General features: G+C 45.8%; 1 protein-coding gene across 1 annotated transcript; it reads left to right on the top strand.

Moving 5' to 3' along the window:
- Nucleotides 1-1204: 1204 nt before the first annotated feature.
- LOC144949005 (putative transcription factor ovo-like protein 3) lies at nucleotides 1205-17134 on the top strand. Its single transcript, XM_078878790.1, has 4 exons — nucleotides 1205-1307; nucleotides 10713-10984; nucleotides 14473-14653; nucleotides 16857-17134. The coding sequence occupies exons 1-4, from the start codon at nucleotides 1205-1207 to the stop codon at nucleotides 17132-17134; spliced, it is 834 nt and encodes a 277-aa protein (XP_078734916.1).
- The last annotated feature ends 10662 nt before the right edge of the window (nucleotides 17135-27796 follow it).

Genomic DNA, 27796 nt, shown 5'->3' with positions numbered 1-27796 from the left:
TGAGCGGTGATGGGTCAGCGATATCGGTGCGGTGAATGAGACGGGCGCATTCGGGGCGACAGGTGAGATTGGTGTGAGAAAGGTGAGTCTGGGATTGTGTGATTAGCCAGGTGAGCGTGTGGTGAACCAGGTAAGTTGTGGTAAGCTTGCGGTGAGACGGGTGACGTTTATAGCGAGCCTAGGTGAGTTCGGCACGGCAGGACTCTGAATCAGGTGAGTTGTGGTGAGGCAGGTGACGTTCATAGCGAGCCCAGGTGAGTTCGGCACGGCATGAGTCTGAGCCAGGTGAGTTGTGGTGAGGCAGGTGACGTTCATAGCGAGCCCAGGTGAGTTCGGCACGGCATGAGTCTGAGCCAGGTGAGTTGTGGTGAGGCAGGTGACGTTCATAGCGAGCCCAGGTGAGTTCGGCACGGCATGAGTCTGAACCAGGTGAGTTGTGGTGAGGCAGGTGACGTTCATAGCGAGCCCAGGTGAGTTCGGCACGGCATGAGTCTGAGCCAGGTGAGTTGTGGTGAGGCAGGTGACGTTCATAGCGAGCCCAGGTGAGTTCGGCACGGCATGAGTCTGAACCAGGTGAGTTGTGGTGAGGCAGGTGACGTTCATAGCGAGCCCAGGTGAGTTCGGGACGGCATGAGTCTGAGCCGCCAGGTGAGTTGTGGTGAGGCAGGTGACGTTCATAGCGAGCCAGGCGAGTTCGACACGGCATGAGTCTGAACCAGGTGAGTGAGTTCGGGGTGGGGACCCCATGCGAGGGTGCGGTTGCGCCCGATCAGCTGACGCGATCCGGTCGGACAGGTGTCACCGTTATCCCACCGACTGCGCGTGCGCCTGGCGCGCACAGGTGAAGGGTGCGCGCGCGCGCGCGTGCGTTGCAGGTATATATAGCGACGCGGGTTTGAACACGAGCTCCCTAACGGAATGGTCGCGAGCAAACCAGCACAGCCAGCTCGACGATAACAGGCTGTGTGGAGCAGAGCAAGGAGACTGTTAGACCAGAGACTGTTATGAACACACCGACTGAGATACGACGCAGAGAGACGGCCGTTCGTGCGCTCAGACACGCGTAGACAGAGAAGACGCACACGCACGCACGCACGCGCGTTACAATCGATTGAACGTCAGCGTGTTTTAGTTTGAGTGCAGTTCTTCTATTTTTCTTCTTCTTTCAACCGACGGCGTTGGAGGTGACAGAGAGAGGTCAGTCATGCCCAGAGCTTTCCTCGTCAAGAAGCGCTGCCCCAGCCAGGGCAGCCGACAAGCTTGGAGTCAGCTACGGGACGATGAACGAGCAGATCACTACATCCCAGGTAACTCACCCGGCTCACTCGCCAGGCTCACTGTGTCTCCTGGTATAACTACACCCACAGGTACGGACCTCACCTGCTCCCACTTACCCGACCCACCTGCTTCACCCGACTCAACTATTTGCGTCAAAAGTAACTCAGCTGTCTCACTCCACCTGTCTCGGCACAGGTAAAGTTACCGGCATCACTCACCTGTTGCACTGGCATACGCTACACCCCAGGTATACTCAGCTGCCTCGCTTCAATCGCCTCACCTGCCTTACCTGGCTCAGTGATCTTTTGGCAGCAATAGCAGTCACCCCTATTAGATTAGTAGGGCACGTCATCTGCGTTAATGTGGGACCATTTTAATTCGCTGTGACATTTGTGAACGTAAATCGTGTAGAATGTTATCGATAATTATAACTAATTAAGGGTATTTGTCGCGCTGGATTTGCGGAAGCATTGACTGACGATTTCGAATCGGTAAATTAATGCGAGCGACCGCGTTTAACTACCAGTTGGTCACGCATCCAGACGGTCGCGGATTCGCCTGTCAATGCGCGCTTCCTCCGAGTGATCCACAACACGGAATGTGCATCGTGTGCTCTCGTGCGGGCATCTGTTCCGTGCCCGTTCATCTCACCGCATCGATGCCCAGCTGCTGCTGCTGTTGGTGTTGTATGACACGTACGGTGATTCTCACCATTGCTCTCGAGCATATTCCGAGGAAGCGCAATCGGCAATGGTCTCGTGACGAAGACAAATAATCCATTCGGAAATCTCGCAACACTGCGAATGCAAGCCCTCGTGTCGAACACTACCTCCGCTTAATTCAGCGAGACATCGCCTGTGTTGCGGCGAGATGTTTCTTTATTTATTCGTGTTGCAGTCATTGGTGACTGAGCTCTCTCTCTACTCCTCAAAACTCGGTTTAATCACGGCGCGATTGAAACCTGAATTCGAACCCAGCCGCTCAGCGGTCTCACATCTGAGCCAACGTGGCCACTATCAAGGTTCGAGTCATTTACTCGTCGCCTTTGACCAGTCGACATCTGTCTCAATACTTGCGGGACAGCAGGAAAAGAGCAACGCGATCGGTATCCGCGGGGTGTCCAGGAGATGGCAGCACCGCTACGGATCCTTGAATCCATCCGTGCGGCGCTTTCAGTGTCCCTCCCCTCGTGTGCGTGGTGGGTTTTCTCCGGGGCTTCCCGGGTTTTCTTTCCACACGGAGCCAATCTGGACATTCGTGGAATTGGACAAACTTCCCAATGTGGCAGGGCCCTCCTGACAATACAAAAAATGCCTTGAGACTCGGGAATACGCTCATGGGTAAATAAAGGTCTTCTTGGTTCTTTCGGTAAAGTCACGTGACTTTACCGAAAGAACCAAGAAGATGAATCCCTGCAGTCACGAAAGCTTTAAATCGAAATTTAAATAAAGGCCGTTGTGAACATTACAACAGCACCAGATTATTCTGTACGGCGTGCGCTGCAGTATTGCATCGGCCAGATCAGTGCAAGGTTAAATACATCGCACAGCCTCATGAATGATTTCGAAGTCCTCTTCTTCATAGCGAAACAACAAAAACAAAAAGAACCTCTCTCCCATCTTAAACGGCAGAGGGCGATAGAATCCGAGCCATCGGTGTCTTCGCCTCGCGAGTTCGAGGAAGTTTGCCCGCAGGGCACGGCGCCGTGACTTTGCGGGGGTCTGTCAGCGGCGTGGCATTTTACTGAAACGATGTAACACACGCGCAAAAAAAAACTAAACAAAAAAGAGAGAGCATTTTTTTTGTTTATCTCGATAAAGTCTCGACTCTAAAGAGATTCGTGATTTCTTCCTCCCCTCCCCCCCAAAAAAAATGCCGCACCTCCGATCAGCACGGATGGCTACGTACGGTGCGAAAGAAGTTCAACATACAATAATTAATTGAGGGGGGGGGCGGTTAGGGGGATATAATTCTATTGTACAGTTATATTCCAGCCGTTGTCCATCCACTAAGTGATCCTAAATCCACGTCGGTCATGGGTGGGGAGGTGTGCGGAGGTGGGCGCGCGGGGGGGGGGGGTTGACCATACTTCACCGTTTTAGTCAGCGCAGGTTGCTAAATGTGGTGGCGCGGTGTAAGGATCGGTTCTGATGTTAGTGGCGCTAACCACTGCGCCACCGCTCTTCCGTTCATTCCCCTCCCCACCCACAACGCCCACTCTGGAACAAATGATTCCATCACTGACCGGAGCGACGTTGGGAATTTCAATCCTCAACCGCATGCAAATCAGCTGACTTTCAAGCGCACATTCATCACGACTCTCGCCTCTTTAAACGTCACGGATTAGACGCGGCCGACACGCAACGATGAGCGTTGGTGGCGACACCTTCGTCGCTGTGATTCGCTGCAACGTGGCAGCACGCAGTTGCCACATTTGGGTGACGTCTCCCTCTCTCTCTGTCTCTCTCTCGCTCTCTCTAAATATAAATGCCGCGCTGTGGATGAGCACTCCGCAAACCACGCAAGACCGAAAACAGCACGACTTCTACAACAATTCTGGCAAATCGCCCGATGAAGCTGGTGGTTGTTGTTGTTGTTGTTTTAATCAGCAGGACTAGAAAAAATCGATTTAAAGCTTTCGTGACTGCAGGGATTCATCTTCTTGGTTTTTTCGGTAAAGTCACGTAGAAGGGAAATAAAAAATAATAAAAATAAAACATAATACAATAATTCTCACGACGTTTCGGCTACAACGCAAACAGCCGTCCTCAGGCGGAAAATGAGGACGGCTGCTTGCGTTGTGGCCGAAACGTCGTGAGAATTATTTTATCATGTTTTATTATTTTATTATTTCCCTTCTACGTGACTTTACCGAATGAACCAAGAGGATAAAAAAAAATGTCGTGGGTTTTACTCTCCAACACTCCGGGTCTGCTGCAGTCGTAGCCAATTGCCACTTTTTATTTTCGTGACAAACTTTACTAATTGGCTGTTTCGAGTGGTAGTGGGTTAACAACACATTTATATCCACGCGATCTAACCCAAAATAACTTTTATTGTGGACGCAAGAGGCAGTGGAAACCCTCGTGGAATATATCCCTTAACCGTGACACACACACACATTCAGAAAAGGTCAAGTAAAACATAAAAAAGCGCAGCCCTGAAATTTCCTGCCCACGCCACCGCTGGCGGATGGGCCTTCTGCTCGAAATGCATCGAGAGTTTTACCTCTCGCAGAGAGTACTTTGGCCTACTCTTCCACACTGGCCGGACGTCGTGGAGGAGATTACCCACACTGCACCCCCACCACACGTGACCTGCTGAACGACTGTTGGACAGAGGCAGGGAGTGGTGTTAGTTGCGGTGGTGGTTGTGGTGGGGCGTGGAAGTTCAGAAACGTGCACCCTTTGCTTCGGTGCCGTAATTGGGCTAAGGAGTGGAGCCAACGCTGAAGCCGCGTGCGGTTAACGTTACTGCTGCGGGTCAAGTTCAGACACTGTGGAGAGGAGGGAGGGGGGGGGTCATCCAACCGGTAACTCACAATGACAAAGATCCCCCGTACAGCCTGTAACAGACTGTTGAGGCAAGTGCTGTTAGCAAGCACCTATGAAGGCCGCCACGGTACACGAGGTGGCCAGCACCACGCCCGACCGCCTTTGTCTCCCCAGCGACGATGATTTTACAGCACCGCACCAGGTACTCGTTTGAGTCTGAGTCGACCTAGGGGAAGCCCAGAACCGGTTCGGGTAATTGTCGTCGCTGGTGTTGGCGGCCGTGAGCGTGAAATCGAACCCGGGGCGGCCGGGGGTTTGTATGGCAGCGCGCTAACCGCTGCACCACCGCTCCCCCGCGGCTACCTCATTCACAACGAACACTCGCGCTGTGCGGAACGACACGCGCCTCGATCGTTGTTGACACAGCGAGAGCGGGAGAGGGAGAAAGAGAAAATAGGCAAAAGTGATCTCCTGCTCAGATGAGCATTTTGATCCTGATAATTGTTTTTTTATCCTTCTATCTGGTAACAAAACTGACACCTTTTTTACAAGGAGTCATGTTTGCATAGACCACAATACCTGCAGTCATAATGAAAACAAAAAACATAACTCTGATAATGTATGCACTGTCCTTGAAGTTGATTGGTCCACACCCGAGACAGCTTTCCTTAGAGCCTAGTCGCACATGGGTTGGACCAGATGACGCCAAAAGGTTTGCAACAACAACAATGACGACAACGGAGGAGTGTTCAAAATCAATCGAAAGATTTCGAAGGTTCATAGTAAGTGATTTGATCTTGTAGCGATACGATCGAACCGAAAAGGAAGCCGATTACGAAGCAAATTGCGATCATCTTCAGCAAATTGTATTTTGTTCCGACAGATTAGTGAGTTAATCAGTCATCCAATTCAAGACAGCGTCTGAATGTCTTCCCGACAGACCTGTTCTTCACCTGAGGACGGCTGCTTGCGTTGTGGCCGAAACGTCGTGAGAATTATTTTATTATGTTTTATTTTTATTATTTTATTATTTCCATTCTACGTGACTTTACCGAAAGAACCAAGAAGAAGTTCAATATACTCTTTGGTTCTTTCGGTAAAGTCACGTAGGTAGAAATGAAATAAAACAAATGACGACGTTTCGATCGCAACACAAGCGAACCTCATCACGTGGGACAACCACAGCATCTGATGACGACCGCTGGTGTTGCGATCGAAACGTCGTGATTTGTTTTATTTCATTTTATTTCTACCTTACGTGACTTTACCGAAAGAACCAAAGAGTATGGATTCCTGCAGTCACGAAAGCTTCAAATCAAGATTGAAGTTCAACACACACACATACATACCGACCACAAATTCACATATGAATAATAATGCTAAAATACATTCACAGTTGCAGTCGTAAATAACCTGTGATTTTGAGTTGTGCTCTCACTTCAGAATTGTACACGTCTCTTAGGCATTGCAAATACAACTCGTGCACGATTCGAGCCAAACGCTGACTGGTAGCACACACAAACAAATCTCAACACGGGCATGCATACACCTGACAGGTATAGCTCTCGTTAGACAGGTGTACATCTAATACTAACTAATTTATCATCCTTTACTTAACAAGCTGAAAGTATCTCATCTCCCGCATCAACAAACAAAAATCAAACGCCTCTGGTGCCTAACTTTGAGCATGAAGCCAGCGGTGGAAATTCCACATTGCTATGGCAGGGGTTGCGTCTGTCCATAGTAGGACAACGGCTGTTCCAAAGTAGTACTCGCTTAATCGACCTTGTGGGCGGGGAGACGATGATGGGCCCAATGTGGTGTGTCAAAGGTGAACAGCCATCGATTTGCATATTTGGATTGAAAATGGGAACGAAAATAAAACGAAAAGCGTTTGGAATGGGAGGGGGGGCGGAAGGGCGGGGTGAAGGGGGGCGGGGTGTGGGGCGGAGGGGGCGGGGTGGTGGGGGATGTTCTTGGTGTCCGTTTTTTGTTTATTCTAAATAAATATTTGAGATGTTTTCCGCGATCAACCTCAAACATTTTTTTATTTCTGAGTCAAACAAAAAAAAATCCACTTGCTCAAAGTACCAGCCACCCGGGCCATTGCGCACCTCCGATTAGCACGGTTGGCAACGTACGGTGCGAAAGAAGTTCAACAAACACGCACGCGTTTACAGAAAGAGTAAGCAGCATCAGTAGCAGCTGCAGCGGCAACGGCAGCTTTAACGGGCGGAGCGATACGCGGGTTTGCAACGGCAGCGAAAGGTTGAGAGGGGAGCCATGCGTAAGTGTGGCATGCGCTGGATAACGTAAACAGCCACGGACCCCAAACAATAAAGACAACGTTGCACTGAGTTAGACAAACTTTGAACTTCACGCTGAAGGTCGGGTTGGTGGTCCACGAGTCCTGCACCTCCGCTAGGTCGACTCAGACTGAAATGAGTACCTGGTGCGGTGTGTAAACTTCGCCACTGGGGAGACAAAGGCGGCCGGGCGTGGTGCTGGCCACCCAACCAATCCCTCGTGTGCCGTGCCGGTCTTCGCTAAACAGCACTTGCCCCAACAGTCTGTTTAAAAGGCCACCCCCCGAGGGATCTTTGCGCGTCTGTGTGCGTGTCTCTGTGTGTGTGCGTGTCTGTGTGTGTGTGTGCGTGTCTGCGTGTCTGTGTGTGTGTGTGGGGAGCGATAGTGCAGCGTTTAGCGCGCTGCGCTATGAACCCGGCGACACGAGTTTGATTCCCGCTCACGGCCAACATCAGTGACGATTATCTGAACCGGTGCGGTGTGTAAACATTGCTAATAGGGAGACAAAGGCGGCCGGGCGTGGTGCTGGCCACCCACCCCCTCGTGTACCGTTCCGGCCTTCATAGGTGCTCGCTAACAGCACTTGCCCCAACAGTCTGTTCAAGGCTATACGGGGGTTCTTTGTTCTTTGTGTGTGCGTGTCTCTGTGTGTGTGTGCGCGCGCGTGTGTCACGGCACGTGGCTCGCGTGCGCGCGCCCGTCGCCACGGTGGAGCGCGCGCGTGCGTGCCGTGTCAGCAACATCCCAACCCCCCTCCCTCCCTCCCAGGGCTGCCCGCCCTTTCCAGGAAACTCCTCTTTCCTTTGTCCCACACGCACACGGCGCGTGTGACGGCTGTGATGTTGAAGCACCCACCACCCACCCACCCACCCCCCCTATGTGCGCTTCTTATATAACGCACACGATTCCACTCTTGAGCAGCCGCCGTTCGGACCCGTATCTCGCACTCATGTTGGCAACCCAACGCTCCTTATCTGCCCACTCACTCACTCCGCTCTCCTATCTGTACCCTCATACCTGCCCGGTTTAATCTGGTGCATCGCCCGCTCCACTCCCAGGATATACACGAATAATGCTGTTGAGGCATTATCTCTCTCTCTCTGGGAGAGGCTTAATAGAGTTTCATACTGGTTTGGGACGGCTCTGTGCGTGCGCGCGTGGTACATAAAAAAAATTCCACGGCTGTTGTCAGTTACATTTGCAACTCGATATATTTGAACAGTTTCTGAACGAATGAAATTGATGGATTTTTTTTGTCGTTGCTTATATTCAGAGCTGTCTAATTATTTTCCCCAGCAGTGAAAGGCGGCATTTTAATTGACAATGGGTGGGTTTTTTCTTCTTCTCTGAAACACATTGTTAACCCACAAAGGATATCATTTGTTTTCACCCAGCAGTATGCATGGGTAACACCCACGCTCAGTCGATCGGCAAGCTAGCGTGCGGTGTGGTAAACTATGGGTAGTCCCACCTCTTCGGAGACGCAAATGGCCAACGTTAACAATTAGACCAAATACCCCAGAGAGACTATGAATTTGAAACAACTTTTATTGCCGCCAGCAGCAACAGCACTGGAGGCGATTTCGATATGAAATACACAAAGTCACCAGCAAACAAATGAAAATAAACGCTACAAATCCACGCGCTGTGGCGCTAAAAGCACCGCGCACAACACGAAAGAAAAGTCACGTGGTGGTGGTGGTTGTGGTCATCGCGCACGCCACGGTGACGTGCGAACACTTCAGAAGATGAACACGAGGGTTCCGTCCACGCTGGTACAGAGGGAGAGAGAGAACTCCCTCGAGTGAAGGCCATTCCGCCAGCAGTGTAGCGTGTAAAGAAAATTGCAGGGCCGCGCCTTCAGCTACCGAAAACGTATTAAACTCCGACTGTTGGCTCAGAGTAAAAAAAAACCCTAAACTTTATTACCGCTAAAAGAGTTACGTTCGAACGCTGGTTATCTTCAACTAGAAACACATCATCACAGAGCGCAGATAGCATCACTTCCCGCACTGTGTGCTTTTGTTGTTTACGCAACCCCTCTAAGAGAATGTGTCACACCGCTAAACGCTGTCATGAAGAGCAGCCGGAGGTTTTTAACACATACCGCGGATATGATGTGGAAAACCCGAAGTGCCGTTGAAGTTATTGAACTTGGGTGGGGGGCGGGGGTTCACTGCCTCGATGCTCATCCCAGCGGGAAATCACTTTGACTTTGATTTTCCATGCAAAAATTGGAGGGGGGTTTAATATTTCAAAAAAAGTTGTATTGTTAGATTACCTTTTAAAATCAGCACGCCGTGATTGGGTGTTTAGATCGGCTGCCCACCACCTACATCGGAGTAGAGTTGCAGATGCAAAAGTTTCGGATTGTCGGATGTTAACTTGGGATTGTTTTCGGATTTTACATATTATTTCCCGGTCGCGAAGATGATGCAACGTTTGTAAACGCTTCTTCTTGCCAACAAAAGTGACGTCACCGGATGCAAACGTGGTGGCCAATTTGTCGGCAAGATGCACGGACGTGGCCTCTAGATTTTAAGTTTTCGTGACTGCAAGGATCCATACTCTTTGGTTCTTTCGGTAAAGTCACGTAGGTGAAAAAAAATGAAAATAACTAAATTTATTTTTAAAAAAATTCAAAAAAATTATTTTGCTAATTTTTTTTATTATTCTTTTTATTTTCACCTACGTGACTTTACTGAAAGAACTAAAGAGTATACAAGACGTGGCCTCATATCTTCCAGGATCATTCCCCGAAAATCCCACGACGACAAACATTCGGTCCGTGCCGACATTTCGAATCCGTTCAGTTGTGCATGCAGTTACACAATTGTGTTTGGTGTTAATCCGAAGAACGGGGACAGTCCATACGGTTGTCCCCAACGGAGGAAAATAGTTGCCAGAATCCCAAGCGTGTTGCGTGGAAATTTAGTGGGATTTACCTCTTAAGCTAAAACGTTTAAAACATTTTAGATTTTTTTAAAGTTATTTTTTGTACCTTTCCTATACTTTGCAGTCCTGTCGTGTTGTTTGAATTGTTTGTTGTTGCGACGTTCTGAACTGCCCCGACTGGACACAAAAAAAATGTTCATAGCTCATCGGATTCCTCCAGCATAAATACATATTCAGGCGGTGACGTCACCACGACGTTTGTGCCAGGCCATGTGCACCTTGAGGCCACGTGAAGTGTTCGAACGCCCGCTGGCAGGAGCTCACGGGGCAGACCCAGCAGGTGCCACGGGTCGACTGACCGAGATGACCGAGATGACTGGCTGATGCACCACCTGTGCCAACTTACTGCGCTTTCATCTTCTTGGTTCTTTCGATAAAGTCACGTAGAAGAGAAGTAATAAAATAATAAAAATAAAACAAAATAAAATATGTTTTATTTTTATTATTTTATTACAAATAAAACATAATATAATATGTTTTATTTTTATTATTTTATTATTTCCCTTCTACCTGACTTTACCGAAAGAACCAAGAAGATGAATCCCTGCAGTCACGAAAGCTTTAGATCGAAATTTACTGCGCTTTTATCCACACGGCGCTCCGCCCGTTATTGTGAGCTCAACCTCGAAGTTCAACACGCGCGCGCTCTCACTAACTACGATCGTTCTTCCCCGACAGAGGCGATGGTGACGAGCGTGCCGACGCCCCTGGCGTGGGGCACTCCGAGCGGTGGGTCCCCGTCGCACGCCGGCGAGCACGAGGCACCGCCCGTGGAGAGGCCCGTGGGCTCGCAGACGGCCGAGACGGCGCTGCCCATGCACTACAGCAGCGGCAGCAGCAGCAGCGGCGGCGGCGGCGGCTGCTGCGGCAGCGTGGACGTCTGCAGCGGCAGCAGCAGCAGCTGCGGAGGCAGCGGTGGCGCTGCGTCACCGATGAGCGACATCACCAAGGTGCGGTGCGGGTAACCACCGCGCGTGGGAGCGGTGGCGCTGCGGTTAGCGCGCTGTGCGACGAACCCGGCGGGTTTGAGTTCGATTCTCGTTCGCGGCCAACGCATGGTGACGATTTGTCTGAACCGGGCATGGGCCCTCCCCCCCCTAGGTCGACTCGGCCTCAAATAAGTACCCTGGTGCGGTGCTGTAAAATCATCGTTACTGGGGAGACAAAGGCGGTTGGGCGTGGTGCTGGCCACCTCGTGTAGCGTGGCTTGCTAACAGCGCTTGCCCCAACAGTCTGTTCAGGCGATAAGGGGGAACTTTGTCTTTGTGTGTGCAATTGTAAACAAAACCAATGTATGTTGGACTTCATTCGCACCGTACGTCGCCAACCGTGCTAATCGGAGCTGCGGTGGCGGTTGGTGATGGAGGTGGTGATTTAACCCAGGAAGTGTTGAGAACGTTAGGTCCAACGTTGGCGTGTATTGCAGCAGGGTCTTAGGCCAGCGATGCTCTCTCCCCTGTACATATGCAACGTAACCGTTCGACCAACGTTGGTTGAAACGTGGTTGAAATTTCGATTTAAAGCTTTCGTGACCGCAGGGATTCATCTTCTTGGTTTTTTCGGTAAAGTCACGTAAAATGGAAATAATAAAATAATAAAAATTAAACATAATAAAATATTATTCTTTGTGTTTTATTTTTATTATTTTATTATTTCCATTCCACGTGACTTTACCGAAAGAACCAAGAAGGTGGTTGGAATTGTTGGACCAACGTTGGGACCTAACGTTGCCATATGGTTGGAGCCCTCGGACTAACCTTGGCCCCAAAGTTTGCACGTGGTTGGAACTGTTGAACCAACGTTAATCCAACGTTGACAAGTGATTGGAACCGTTAGACTAACGTTAAACCAGCGTTCGACCAATGTTGGCATGTGGTTGGAAACATTTGGCCAGCGTTGGTGCAACGTTACCGGGGCACTCATAAGAAGGGTACACACCAATAGTGGCTTCATTCAACTTCACATATATTTCTAAATGTTAAGTAAAACCTTTCATTTGGTGATGCTCCATTGACAGTGGTGCACAGGTACAATTAACAACACGACACATCGTAAAAATTATATAATAGGCGACGTTTCGGGGCAGTGGTCCTTCACAAGACAATGGTCATTGACCGAAACGTCGCCTATTTATCTTCTTCTGTCGTTTTTAGGGCCGCAGTGTTATTGTTGACGAATGAGTTGGGTTGTTTTTTTTTATTATATTTTGGTTGTAAATGTGAAATAGCATTCTCGGCTGTTCGAGGATCTGAAGGGTAAAGCCTCTGATTTGACAGTTGCTGCGTCATGACCTTGAGCAAACACGCACAGGAATGGAACACGGAAACCCGCAATCTTATATATATTTATATATAAGTCTTAAATGTTTATTTTCTTCACCTCTAAACATTTCCCTCTTTTCGTGTTGTATTTTTATTTAAATGTATGTTTCATGTTCTACGCTATATACATTTATTTGTTTCTCCCCATTTTAGATTCGCACGGCTTTTAAAGTCTGTTTAAATTATGTTTCTGTGAAATCCTAACGTACACTTCTTATTGTTATTTAACAGATTTTGCTTTGTAATTATTTTATGCTCGTTACGCATTTTCTGGCTTTCCACTATTTAAAACTCGTTTTTCAATACTTTCAAAAATGCATTCTCGTGTATAAGAGAAACTATTTCTTACAGTTCGACTGTATAATCAGAGCGAAGTCAAAACCAGAAAGTCAACATTTTTTAAACATCCATAAATTTTGCACACGCAAACAGGTTTTTATTATACATACAGTGCTATAAAAACGAAGTGCTATTCATAAATTGTCATGCTCCAATTATAATTATCTGGACAGCTGTTCGTAAATCCCACTGTTGGGTAGCCCAACCACAAAACTACGGGGGTTGTTTGACCATACTTCACCACGCTGGTCAATGCGGTTTGGATATCACACAAGCGTCTGACTTTAGCCTTGGTCGGGACTTGAACTCCAATTGCCGGGGTGGACGGTCAAGCAACCGTCCACGATTCAGGCGGCATGGGAAGGCCTCCATCCAGCAGTGAGTTTATCAAGAAAGGGATGTTGGATAAGTTGTTTTGAATTACTTTATTATCTTACGTAAAGACGACAGAATGTGCTGTAATCTCAATGTGCAATCATTTACAGCTCGTCGGATTCCTCCAGTATAAATAAATATTCTGATTTTGATTTGTCTACATAAAGGGCATTGATTTGAAGGTCAAATTCCTCCTTGGGGCAATATGAGCAAAGAGAGTCGCGCGTAGCTCGATGAGAGATTAAAACTTCACACAAATGACGTTGCTGCTGATGCTGCTGCTGCGTTGGCCGTGGTGCACAAGCACAGTTAAGAAGCGAACAAAAGCATCGACACATTCGTCAATAACGCTGCGGCCTTCAACGGAAAATATATATATATATAATGGCAATGGCCCTCCATATCACTAACACAAATCCCTGAACCATGGCCAACACAGAGTCCTAGCTTTACGTCTTCTTTCTGACGGGGATTCCATATTGGCGATTAGATGTTACATACCTCGCCTGGTATACAGGAGGTCTTCGGTTCGATCCCGACCCTGACGCCTGCTGCTGTATATTTGGAGTTTGCATGTTCTCCGGGTCCTCAGGTTTTTCCAAGAACATTTAGAAACGTGCATTGAGAGTGTTTGGCTGCTATAAATTTCCACGCGATAAGCCACTTCGTTGAACTATCATTTGTGGCCAGGTTGCTTCTGAAAAATAACGAAATAATTTTGTCAGCCTTACCTTGTGACATAAAACAATATAAATAAATCACAATACGACGATTATCGCGATGCCAGTTTCCCTTAACTTTGTTGTTCAGCATGTTTATTGTTTTACTTGTGTACTTTGCTGTAACTTTTGTACTTATTCAGGTTACTCAAAGGTTATACAGCTGCAGTTCACTCTAATTCAGGCTGCCGTGAATATTTATAATAACTACAATCTACAACACTTACGAGCCACATTCAATTACGTAATGAAATTCACTGAAAATTATCACGTCATATAACCCCCCATTATGTCAACGAGTCCGCAATGCACTGATTTAATGGCGAATAGCTACTGTCAATTTTTTTTTTATTCAGGAATGAAAATACTATTTATTTGATCTTTTAAAGACGAGCGGCGACAATCGCGGCAATATTTTTCCGCAACGGACGACACGGCAATGTAAAATTTCGATTTAAAGCTTTCGTGACTGCAGGGATTCATCTTCTTGGTTCTTTCGGTAAAAGTCACGTAGAAGGGAAGTAATAAAATAATAAAAATAAAACATAATAAAATAAAATATTATTCTACGTGACTTTACCGAAAGAACCAAGAAGATGACACGGCAATGCTTGTAACCTCACGTTCCTACTGACTCTTACCCCCCCCCCCCGGTTCGCCACGCGCGGGTTTCCACCCCGTTAGATGGAGGACGGCGGCATGGGCCACCTGTCGTGCCACCTGTGCGGCAAGGCGTTCCACCTGGTGCGCATGCTCAACCGCCACATGAAGTGCCACAGCGACATCAAGAAGCACGTGTGCAACTTCTGCGGCAAGGGCTTCAACGACACCTTCGACCTGAAGCGCCACGTGCGCACGCACACAGGTGAGGGCGGCGGAGGTCGTGCCCCTTTTTTATTAAATCCTTTATATTAAGTTCACTTGCTTGCTTGCTTGCGTGCAAATCTTTCGGTCGTTTTTTAACACACTTCCCGTGATCCAATCGAGCTGACATTTTGCACACAGACTCGTTGTGCGTGACAATTTATTTTCGTGAAAAATGTTTTCCATAACTTTACACTTTTTAGGAATTTTTTTTATATTTAATTACCAATTGCTTAATGGTGGCAAGCAATCATCTGACCCATAGGTGGCAGCCATCTCAAGCCAGAGGACGAGAGGACTCTAGCCGCCACGCATATAAAGGATTTATAGTGAAAAACTTTGTTTTTACGGGTTAATTTTTTGGCAATGCTCACTCCTCCACTAGCCACCAACACCTACCAATCTTTTTTCAACCAAATAAGACCTCTTCTTGGTTCTTTCGGTGAAGTCACGTAGAAGGGAAATAATAAAATGATAAAAATAAAACATGATAAAATAAAATTGTCACGATGTTTCGGCCACAACGCAAGATGCCATCCTCAGGTGAAGAACAGGTCTGTCGGAAAGACAGCGTCTGAATGTCTTTCTGACAGACCTGTTCTTCACCTGAGGACGGCTGCTTGCGTTGTGGCCGAAACGTCGTGAGAATTGTATTTTATTATGTTTTATTTTATTCATTTTATTATTTCCCTTCTACGTGACTTCACCGAAAGAACCAAGAAGATGAATCCCTGCAGTCACGAAAGCTTTAAATCGAAATCAAATACGACCTACTGAGCCATATAGCTCTTTTTTTCCTAAGCGACCTGGCTATCTAAAATGATAGCTCAATGTTCAAGTGGCAGTTCACTTGTGAATATTGATTCTAAATATGGAGGGGAAAACCGGAGGGCCCAGAGATAAATAACACGTGACCACGGGAAGAGACACGTGTAAACTCCAAATATGCAGGCGTCAGGGTCGGGATCAAACCCACAACCTCCTGTATACCTGGTGAGGGTGATAACATCTCACCACCACAAACCCACGCAATGAAAACCGAACTGAATTGTGAAAAATTGTATACCAATATGCCCAAGAAAGCAGTGTTTTACCCGCCAAGATTTATGGTTCACAAAAGTGGACACTGACAACGTGATTCGAACAAAGAAGCGTGGAGACGTTGCGTGCTTAAAGTTACACTGAGAGCAGAGAGATCGTACGCATACTAGAGACGTACATAAGTGGACTTGGGCAGACACGTCGCCGGAAGGGAGAGGAATTATGCAGAGGTGGCTTTACCATAGAGACGGAGCGATTAAATAAGCTCGTGTGCAGCAGCTAGATGGTGTGTCGCATTGCAAGACCACGACAGATGCCTACAGCTTGGGGAGACTTTCAGCAAGCAGTGGGTAAATCATGGCTGATGATGATGGTGGTTTATGATTGGGAGATACGATCAAGTGAGGGTCCCTTTAAAACTGACTTTTTTGTTTACCTTTTCTCTCTGCATGCTTCGCTTCTTGATGTGTGGGAGGAGTGGGCGGTAGGAACAGACAGAGATTGGGGGGGGGGATTGTTTTATATATAGTTAGGTTTGTTATTGAATTAAAACTGGATATATCAGATGAGCAGGGAGTGGTGGCACAGTTCAGAGCACACACCGCCACACTGTGAACATGGAAATTTGGAGTTTCATTCCCGGCCATGGCTGACTTTGGTAGCAAGTGGTATCTGAACTGGTGCTGAAAAACCTGAACTGGTCCTGAAAAATGCGCATCGTCTAATTTACAGATGCGTGTATTAGTGAAAACCCCGACCGAGAATTCAATAAGATAAACGCACACACACGTATCTAATGCTACACAGTCAAAATTAACCCGTGTGTGCTTTCTAATCCACGTGCTCTTCTTTTTCTCTTGCCAAATTCATATATTCCCCTTCCTTTTCAAGTTTGGCTTTCCAAACGCACTCCAACCTGTTCTGGACCATATTTTAATTCCACCATTTGTATTCAAGTCTGCCTTCACTAGGCACCATCAGTACACACAATCCGCCATGTTTCCCAGATCATTTCTAACGACGGATATCTCCACGTTTCACCATTTGTCGCAATAGAATAAAATGATAGTTTTGGAATCGTACAATGTCTGAATGCCAAACTTATCGATGCCAAAATGGTTTACGCTTTCGCTTCCTCTATCTCTCGCGTACGCACGTGCCAGGGGTGCGTCCGTACAAGTGCGAGGCATGCAGCAAGGCGTTCACCCAGCGCTGCTCGCTCGAGTCGCACCTCAAGAAGATCCACGGCGTGTCGCAGCGCTACGCCTACAAGGAGCGGCGCACCAAGCTGTACGTGTGCGAGGAGTGTGGCTTCACGGCATCCAACCAGGAGGTCTTCGTCGTGCACCTCCGCGAAAGCCACCCCGACAGCGCACAGCTGCGCAAAGTGACGCGTCGCCCTGCTTGCATCCAGACGGCGCTGCAGCCCAGCAACCGCTAAATTAAAATGTATACATACTTATTAATATACACAAAACCAACGACGACAACAACAAAAAACTATTTTTGCAAATGGTGCAAAAAAACGACAAGAATGAAAATCTGATTTTTAGTTTGTGGAGGAGGCCATTTTGTGCGGTTGCCATTTTGTTTGGTGGCCATTTTGTGGCAGCAAGGATATTTTTATTAAGAAGCCAGCGCCCTGTCTTTCTCAGAACGTGGCTTCCATAAATAAGGAAATTGTAATAAGCGTGCTTATCCATAATGTTTTTTATTATCTTTAAAAATATATCTTGTGAAAAACACAAAGCACTTATCTTAGGTGGCGGTACCGTGCCTGCTGATTTTGATACAATTGAGAAACTTGGATTCCTCTGAATGCTTTGGAAAGCTCTGCACTCAAAACTCCCAGTACAGTAATGATTTTCTCGTGCCAGGGCAGAGGAATAGTTTGCATGAAGAATTGAAGCGATAAAAACCCATATACATAACAATTAAACAAAAATTACAATCCCAAGCAGCGTGTTTCACACTCCAATACTTGGGTGAATACAATAACGTGAATTCAAACAATTTAACATCTACTGGAGGAAAAAAACTGAGCAATATATGTAAAGCATTTACTTCATAAGTATGTTCGAACATAACAGGTTTTATATTATGTTGTGTGAAGATAAATCAGCGAAAAGTGATTTTCCTTTTAAAAACACACAACGCAAACTTCCTTGTAAAACAAAAAAACCCGACCATTCCAGAAACTCATATTTAAACAAATCCTTCACGTGGGTGGGGAATCTTTACATCCACATTAGCCTGCATTGATACCCAGTATTTCGGGCATTATGCTACTGATAATAGTGGTAACAAAAAATGCACACGCGCGGCTTTAAACTCATTCGGCCAAGAACAGCAACGGGCGGACGCGTGCGATTTGACCTCTTGTCTCTCGCCAGTGGGTGCAGCCACACACTTTTGACCAAACAAAATACTTCACGACTCTTTTTTTTCCATTCTTACAGAAGCGTATCGGCACGCGCAGCGGTTAGCGCACAGAGATATGAACCCAGCTGCCAGTGTGATCCCCCCCCCCGCAACAGATAACAATCAGTGGCGAGTGGTGTCTTAACCGGTCCAAGGCGCAATCCCCCCCCCCCAGCCTTATCAACCAGCACTAACCAGCGTGGTGAAATATGGTCAAACAACCTTGGGTTGTCACCTTTGAGGTATCCAAAAAACAGGACATTGTGGCAAGAAAACTATTTGACGATACAGAAAGAGGGGATAAGTAGATGTAAGTGAATAGTTTTGATTGAGTGGTGTATGAGTATTGTTATTATTACACATTTGACAAAAACCGGGACTTTTAATGTCACCGGAAGACTTATAGATTTCCCAGAACAGGAGCTACTACGAAAATAGGATTATCCTATTACAACCAGGACAGGAGGCAAGGCAATCGTCCAGCTTTTGATTTAAGGAAGGGCGGTAAATAATTTTATTTCTAAAGCGGACTAACTTGAGTGATTGATGGATATCTCTGCAGAACATTTACGGGCTATTGCCAACATTTTACAAATGTTTGAGGCCGAAGTTTTCTTCTTTTTTTTAAGGGAAAGAAAAATGTGCTTGATCATCACCGCCTAGATGCCTTCGCGTTACTTTGCGGACATAAATCTATTAAACTGACAGCGTCAACTGCATCGCTAATACATCTGAAGGAATGCAGAGTTGCAGACTTTTAAAAAATTAAATCGCACCGAGTGAAGAGTTTGACAAAGCTTCAGGCCACAGCCTTCTGGGGGTGACACCACACCCACTGTAGTCATAAAAAAAAATATGTTGCTCAGGTTTTTTTTCCTAATTTTTTTTTTATACGAGGTATCCAAAGGCAACGGTAAAAAATATCAAGAAACTGGTTTTGGTTCCAGTCAAACGGGGCTCGGGTGCGCGCCTGTTGAAAGGCACCTTGAGCTGCGGTTCACGTTGTGTAACGTTCAATTTATTTGTTAACCGTTCTGATGAGTTTTTTTTTACAAACACTGTAATGGGTGATTCTGCGCAAAGGTTTATCATCAGCGCACGTTGCTTGTGGATGGCACCGTGACAATAACCGCGGCCTCGGTGTCACAGGGAATGCAGTGGCACGGCGCAAGCGTGCAGCGGTGCATTTAGAGCGTTTTCGCCTATGTAGTCATCATCAGGCACGATTTATCTCACTGGGATTCCACGATGCCATCGACTGCACGGTGGTCGCTTCTTGCGGGGCACGTTCTCTCCCTTTGGCTGCCTGCAGAATTGGTCAAAAGTGTTACAGTAAAAGCATGATAAAAATATATATACACACACACATACTCAGAGTTGATCACATTAAGGTGAGTTCCTCGTAAGATTAGTGCACTTATTCTGCTCTAAGTTGAGCACAAAAAGAGAGCGTCTTAAATATTAGCCGTAACGTTAGATTCACAGCTGCGTGGTATGTAGTGTTCTCAATTATCTTTGGCCACGGCTCGTGTATGTCCTTACTGGGTGGTGAGAGAAATTAGACCATTCGTCAAACATATGCGTAGGCATATACGTAACATGCACATGCATTTACATTTCATTTCGTTCAATACTGTACATGCAACGAACCCATTTTAAAAACTCACCCCATTGATGATTTTTTTCTTATAACGAAATATGTGCACGTATACCACTGCCATTGCAGTCCCTAATTTTCTTGAATAATTTGAATGTCTATACAATGTAGGCCTTACATTAATGTTTATGAGTGTGTGTGTATATATATACTTTTTCAATTCTATGCAAAACCAGGAGTACGATAGTTGAATGGAACGGTTACTGATTGGGTCAACTTTTCAAAAGGTTTCTCCATTTTCAAGCGGCTTAATTTCTTTCAATCGAATGTAGACTGTTATTGAATTGAGTTGTTTTTTTCGTGCATGAAAATAAGGACAAACATAGCCATTTATATTTGGGGGGGGGGGACCTGTCAGGGTTTTTTGTTGTTGTATTTCTTTTTTTACATTTTTATAAAATCGCGAGCGAAGCTGTGAGTCTTCACACGAATGAATACTTCAGCACTGAGGACTTCGTTGGATTCAAACCCAGAATCTGATCCACGACAGATGTTTTTTCTCCAGATCATCCAATGAAAATGTGCACGTTGAAAACGGATGCACTCTCGTCGTCTTCCTTTCAACGTAATTCCTTCGGAAATATGAGGGGAAATTTGAAAACAATACGCCGGAACTGTGAGTGTGTGTGTATGCGCTTCGAAGATCTGGATGCAGAGTAGCGGTCTGTTCCTGTGAACAGACAGCAACGAATCAGGCTTTAACTTTTTTACGTACCGAACATTTTCTGGGTCGCTGGCAGACTGGCGTAGTAGGTGGCACAGCCCAAAGCGAGAGGTATTCTGGTTGTGGTGTGCCGGGTGAGGAACGAAGCCCTGCGCATGATTGTGTTGTATGGGCAGGCCCATTAAAGGCTATTGTGAGTTTTAATGTGCATGTCACCTAATATGAAAAAATTGTGGTACACGGTCTTTGTGTGTATATATATATGTTTTAGTCTAGAATGTTTCAATTTTTTTACAGGGTGACATTCAAACCCCCTTCATTTCTCACCAGGATAATCATTGCGGGGTCAATGGAATATTTGTTAATGGTATTTGGCAAGTGCTGTATATGTTGTATATAAATCAGTAGCTCTGTTCCCACCCATGAATGAATTCAGTTTGGGTTTTCCAGAAAACCTTCATTGGGCCCAGCCATACGAGCCAATGATCAATGGCTGCCTGTAACAGCAGCCATTCACAATTCTACCCAAATTCTGGAAGACGATGACTGTATTGATTCGGCATGGAATGGAGTTACAGTGAATTCTTGAATTCGTTCCTATTGTTTTTGTTCATGGGAAACTTGCAATGCTGTTGTTTTTTTAAATGGAGTTTGCCTGGAGAATGTAAGGATTATAATGAAAACCATATTGGTGTCTGAGATTATTTCTGGGTATCGGTGAATATCGGTGTTTTATTGTAGAGCCAATGGCCTGTAAGGTTAGCTGTCTACCAGTTATGCCATTAATTGGTGTTGACTGGGTAATTGTGTATTTGTATTTTTTTTATATACGAGTGGGCTGGGTTCAAGGAGGGCAGGTGTCATTGTGATTACGATAGAGGGAGGCAGGAAAAGGTGTCTATATTTTTTGTTCGAGTATCACCTCAAATGGAACACTAGACTGCCACTAAAATGCACAATAGATAACGCTTAAAACTGGAAGGCGGGCCTTTGACTGAAAACAAGTATCCAGCAATGAGGTACAACCCGAAAACAAAAGTCTGAGAGCTACACAACACAACCGCCGATACCTACGTAACACATCGCTTGCGTGCTCTGCGTTGTATTACTTGGTATCAGGTGTTCCTAATTGAGATAAACAAAAAGGCTTCAACATCGGAACCTGGGCTCCGGTGTAAACCGTGTCAGACGTCAGGCGTTCCACTACATGTCTAGACGTTAGTACACAGAGGCTAGTGGCCCATGACACGAAAAGCAAACTCCGAAAGGGGGCTAAGACTGACAGACAAAGGCAGAACGGGAGTCACGTTTGTGCCTTAAAAGGAAACACAGCCCAGAGCCTCTTTCTATAGCAACGTCAGTGTTTGGTCACTCCGTGATGGATGCAAGTGAGCGAGGCTTCTGTATTTGTAGAGTTCTCAGTGGCATGTGTAGAGTTTGCACACTGGGCCGTACGAGACACTTCCACTTGTACACTGACCTGGCCAAAATGCACGTAAGAACAATGTGTTTCTTTAACACGTAGCAGGCTTTAGCGACCAATATTATTCATAATCAACGTTTTTGGGTTTAGATCGCGTTATTTATAAATGTGTCGTAACCCTCCACCACCCGACACGGCCAATCAGTAAAAAAGTGTCACGTTGACAAAAGACAAATTAGTTCACTGCTTTAGCCCACCGGTGTGTTGAAGCGCGAAACCACAACATTTACAATTTGAGTACGACGTTTCGCTGGTAATTGCATCCAGCATCATCGGGCAATTCGCCAGAATGGCGAAACGTCGTACTCAAATTGTAAATGTTGTGGTTTCGCGCTTCAACACACCGGTGGGCTAAAGCAGTGAACTATTTGTCTTTTGTCAACGTGACACTTTTTTACTGATTGGCCGTGTCGGGTGGTGGAGGGTTACGACACATTTATAAATAACGCGATCTAAACCCAAAAACGTTGATTATGAATGTGTTTCTTATTAAGGCCCCTTTGTCAGAGCTTAACAGTTTCCTCGGTCGCATCGGCAGCTCAACTTTTGCACAGGTCCTGTATTTTGTCGGAGTATATCAGACGGTTGTAATTGTGTAACGTTGGTGGTCTTGCATGGTCTGCAGAAATTCTGGATGCGTAGAGTGACAATTAAGTTTATATATATACACACACACAATATTGCTTGATTGCATTACATTTTTATAAAACTCCACTGTTTTTTTCGGGAGAGCCTCATGAAATCTCAAGACTCGTTTTCGAAGGTTCTTATAATCGGATACTTAGCCAATTCCGTTTTGATTATATAACGTTTAAGGATATTGTAGTACCCCGAAAAAAAACCTCATGCATCGAAGGGGGACCGGATATCCCTCGGAAATTTGTATAGGATAGATCAGCAACATTAACCGCACTGCCATCTACTGGGCACGCTTGTATCACAGCATCTTCTCGTGTGGTGATGGAGGCGGTGTTGATTCACAACCCTCGCCTGAGAGATGCCACATTACAGGCGTTCGTCACCGCGCCTAACATTTTAGTTAATTTATGCAAACTTATGCCTGCCCAAAACATTTCTGTCACTGAATATTTTTTTTTAGTTTTAACATTCGAGACAAGATTGGAGCTCGGGTCCATGTAAAAGAGGCCCTCCCCCCTCTCTTACTTGCGTAGAGTTGCCACCTATCCTGGTTTTCCCAGGATCATTGTTGTTAGGTAGATTTCCCGAGACATTAAAAGTCACAGTTTTTTTTTAAATCAGAATACACCGCTCAAAACAATGCATTTACATGTAGTTCTCTTTTATGGTATTGTGAGATATTCTAATTCACCTTCCCATGTTATGTACTGGGTTTTTTTTGTACCTCAGAGGTGGAAACCCTTATACTTGCTATCTAAGTATTGTGCCTCGTCTGCCACTACATGGATATGAATGTAAATTATATGTTTTTTTATTTCAAAGATGGCAAAAGTGCCTTTCTGCGGATAATGAGCCATTATTTTTTATGTCCCTTTCAAAAGCTTACATCTTGTGTCACGAAAGAGTGGAACGCCCATCTTGACACAGAAGGCAAAGGTATCCGCGTACCGATTGTGAGCTGCACTACATTGATGAAACACGAGGTAGTGTTTTCGGGATCGGTGACCTTGAGACTCCAGGAGATCGGGAGGCTGGAACTGTTTGCAACTTTTGTGGATCTGAATGAGATTAATTTTTGTTCGTGTGTGACTTCTTGCCAGGATTGGCGCCATTCCAATTACACATTTCAGCTGCCGTCATCAGTTGAGACATTATCATACAAAACTACATACATCCCCTCATGTCTTCTTGGTTCTTTCGGTAAAGTCACGTAGAATGGAAATAATACAATAATAACAATACAACATAATAAAATCATTCTCACGACGTTTCGGCCACAACGCAAGCAGCCGTCCGAAACGTCGTGAGAATTTCGATTTAAAGCTTTCGTGACTGCAGGGATTCATCTTCTTGGTTCTTTCGGTAAAGTCACGTAGAAGGGAAATAATAAAATAATAAAAATAAAACATAATACAATAAAATAATTCTCCACCTCCAACCCAGCTTATATATAAGCTCCTAGCTTGGCAGTGTCTCATTCTTCACCTGAAGACGGCTGCTTGCGTCGTAGCCGAAACGTCGTGAGAATTATTTTATTTTATTTTTATTATTTTATTACTTCCCTTCTACGTGACTTTACCGAAAGAACCAGTCGTGAGAATTATTTTATTATGTTTTATATTTATTATTTTATTATTTACATTCTACGTGACTTTACCGAAAGAACCAAGAAGATGAATCCCTGCAGTCACGAAAGCTTTAAAACGAAATCCCCTCATGTGTTTGCCCTATTACCCATGACTCCTATTATCAGCAGGAGCTGTAGGGTCCGTGAAAATTGCCATAACCTGTAGCCCTTTTTTCTCCTCGATTATCTGCAGTATTCTACTGTGGAAACGCTTCGTGTCATCTGAAAGTTGTTTTTTTTGTGGGAATAAGGATAAAATCGCCAAATTCCACATTTTGTTACCGCAAATCATTGGAGTAACGTCATTGATCAATGACGTCGCTGGTACAGCAATGGCATCGGTGATATTCGTCTGCCGCATCACCACGGATGAGAGTTCTACTACACTTCAGTTGACGTGCGTGCGTAAACATTACCGTCGCAAAAGTGGCGAAATTCTCAAACCCGGTCTCCTGTAATTTAGCTTCAAAGTAGAACTGCCTTCTTTGTACTTGAGGGCGTTTTCGTTTGACTTTCAGAGCCTAACTCAATGCATCACCATCGTGTGCTTAGAACCTCGCTAAAGTCCTGATAAAGTTGACATGAACCATTATGATTTATTCAGCCGCAGGTCCTCCTGCAACACCGTCCTGAAATGTAAATGCAATTCAGCACATTTGTAATTGCCATATAAATTAAGAGCCTGGTTTGCACTGTAATTGCGTGCAGTGCAATTGTGCGAAACATGTTTCATCTGTTGTTTGTATCTTCGAGGGGTTACTACAGTAATTCTAGATTTGAAGCTTTCGTGACTGCAAGGATTCATATTCTTAGGTTTTTTCGGTACGTAGGTAAAACATTAAAATTAATAAAAGTAAAATAAAATAAAAATCACGACGTTTCGGAGGCAACACAAGCTTCCGTCTTCAGGTGGAACCGTCACAGCCACGACAACTGTATCAAGTAAATGAGAGATTACAAGAGCTACCACTCCGTATATACAGTATAATGGTTGGAGAGGGGGGAAGGGCCAAGTACGGCACACTTTTTATTAATATGGTAAGGTGAGGCTTAAAAGGCTGAGCCTTTGTTATGGAGAGGTACGGTTTGTGACTACAGTAATTTGAATGTGTTTTCCCCGTCCCCGTGGCTCCGTCATGAGTACACCACAACACGCCGTTGTTCTCAATTCTCCGTGTGACTGTGCACTATGACACTGCTTGTTTATTAGTTGGTCTGTTGTGGAATTTCTGTCGGTTGTTGTTTTTTTTGTACAATAAACAAAAATTGTGATACAAACTTTGAGCCTTGAATCGATGTCTACGTTGCACTGCGTTGCAATCCTTCATCGATCCACTGCTGGATGGGGGTCATGGTGTTTGTCTGACCGGTTCACGACACTGGTTAGTGCCGGTTGGTGAAGGCAGGGAACATGCAGAGTACTGTCCAACACAGGTACTGCACAACAATGGACTTTCCTGCACTGCCCTCTTCTGTACATGTGTTGAACTTATTTCTCACAGCGCGTAGCCAATCGTTGCGGGGGAAGGCCAACAAACGAAAAAGAAAAGTTCATAAAAACAAAAGCCCCTGTCAACAATCTTCACTCCAGTTGGAGGTCGATCACCTAGGAGCGTATCATCCCCGTAGACCAGGGGTGGGGAACGTCCGGTCCGCGGGCCGTATGAGGCCCGCGAAATCATTTGGGTTTGGCCCTGCCAAGGCAACCGCAGGCGGGACTCGAAATTCAATAAATCTAGGAGCAAACCTGGCAAAGCAGTTGCGAGTAGCAGCAACATCATCAATACCAGCTACCATCACACGCCTCACCAAAGAGAAGCAGTTCCAGCCATCGCATTAGGGGTGAGTTAATTAAATGTTTGACCAAATATAACGGGCTAATTCTAGATTTGAAGCTTTCGTGACTGCAAGGATTCATATTCTTAGGTTTTTTCGGTAAAGTCACGTAGGTAAAACATTAAAATTAATAAAAGTAAAATAAAATAAAAATCACGTTTCGGAGGCAACACAAGCTTCCGTCTTCAGATGGAACCGTCACAGCCACGACAGCTGTATCAAGTAAATGAGAGATTACAAGAGCTACCACTCCGTTATAAATATCCAAATGGCCCTTGGCAGATAAAAAAGGTTCCCCACCCTTGCCGTAGAAGATGACAGGGTGCAAGACCTGCACATTTTCGCTCACGCCACATCTGGGTGGAAAGATTATCCACTAGGAAGAGCTCTAAAGCAGTGGAGTGAGAGTCATTGGTGAATAATCACGCACGAATCTGCCAATATAAAATTAATACGATAAAAGGTCATACCTGTCATCCCATACGGTTTACCCGTATTCTTGTAGAGAGAAATTGAGTTTTCAAGTCGATATGGTTCAATGCGGGACGAGGGGGGGAGAGGCTTGAGAAATGTGACGTCACATCAAAAATGCGCAACTTTAAATAAATATAGACAACACGTTCTACTTAATTAAATAGACTTTTTAATAAATGCTTTCTCCTACAACATCAGAGTGCAGCGCCACATTAAATACGCACTACAATGACAATAGTTTAAGGCGATTTTGAAGCATGTTTTATATTTTTTGGGGGGGGGGGGGGGGCAGAGCTTTGTGACGTCATATTTGAGGGGGAGGTCTGACTTTTTGTGACGCCGTGTGACGAGGGGTGGGGGGGGTCAAAAATCGTCCAAAATCGCGTGACGTCATTTATGGACGGACCCCTAAGTCGATCTGCAAATTTGCAATGCAGACTCTGAGGGATGGAAGGAAACGTTCCTATTTTCTTTTGCAATTGCCACGCCGGTGAAATCGAACCCGTCGACTTATGGATTTCAATTGCCGTGTGCTCACCGTGATAGAAATATTTCACTTCGGAAATTTGAATTTCCCGCAATAATAATGACGTCATGTAGCCCCGTTGCTTCGTCGTCGTCTCCTCACATCCCGGTCCCGTTTCACGAATTTGAATTTCCCGCCCGCCGTGACGTCACCGATTTTGTTTTATGTATTGTTAAAATGACGTCACGTCGCACGTCTCCTTCTCAATCGCCCCCGCCCCCTCAGATCTCGGTCCTTTTTTTTACGAACTTAAACTTCCGACCGTTAAAATAAATGACGTGCAAGGCGTGCAACTCCGTCCCCTACATCGTGATCCCGTTTTACGAATTTAAACTTCCCGCCGTTAAATGACGTCACGTCCCCCGTCTCTTCCCCCCTATCGTCATTTGACGAAATTTACTTCCAGGCGCGCCATGACGTCATCAATTTAGATATTGTTAAAATGACGTCACCGCGCCTAATCACTTTTCCCCCCACACATAACACGGCATCTTTTTAAGAATTTTACGTCATAGGTTAGTTTTATAGTTAAATGACGTCACGTCGCGCGCCTCCGTCTGCCCCCCAATACTTAATAGCCGCCGTTAGCCACTGCCAGGCCAGGTGCACTTTTGAGGCCACGTGAAGTGTCTCGGGACAGACCCACGACTGAGGGGCCGTCCATAAATGACGTCACACACATAGGGGGGGAGGGGGGTCAGACATTTGTGACGATGTGTGACGAGGGGGGGAGGGGGGGGGGTTGAGAAATGTGACGTCACATCAAAATGCGCAAT

This window comes from Lampetra fluviatilis, chromosome 52 (genome assembly GCF_964198595.1).
Source record: "Lampetra fluviatilis chromosome 52, kcLamFluv1.1, whole genome shotgun sequence".
NCBI lineage: Eukaryota > Metazoa > Chordata > Hyperoartia > Petromyzontiformes > Petromyzontidae > Lampetra > Lampetra fluviatilis.
Note: the sequence above shows the minus strand (reverse complement) of the source record. Positions and strands in the feature narration are given on the sequence as shown.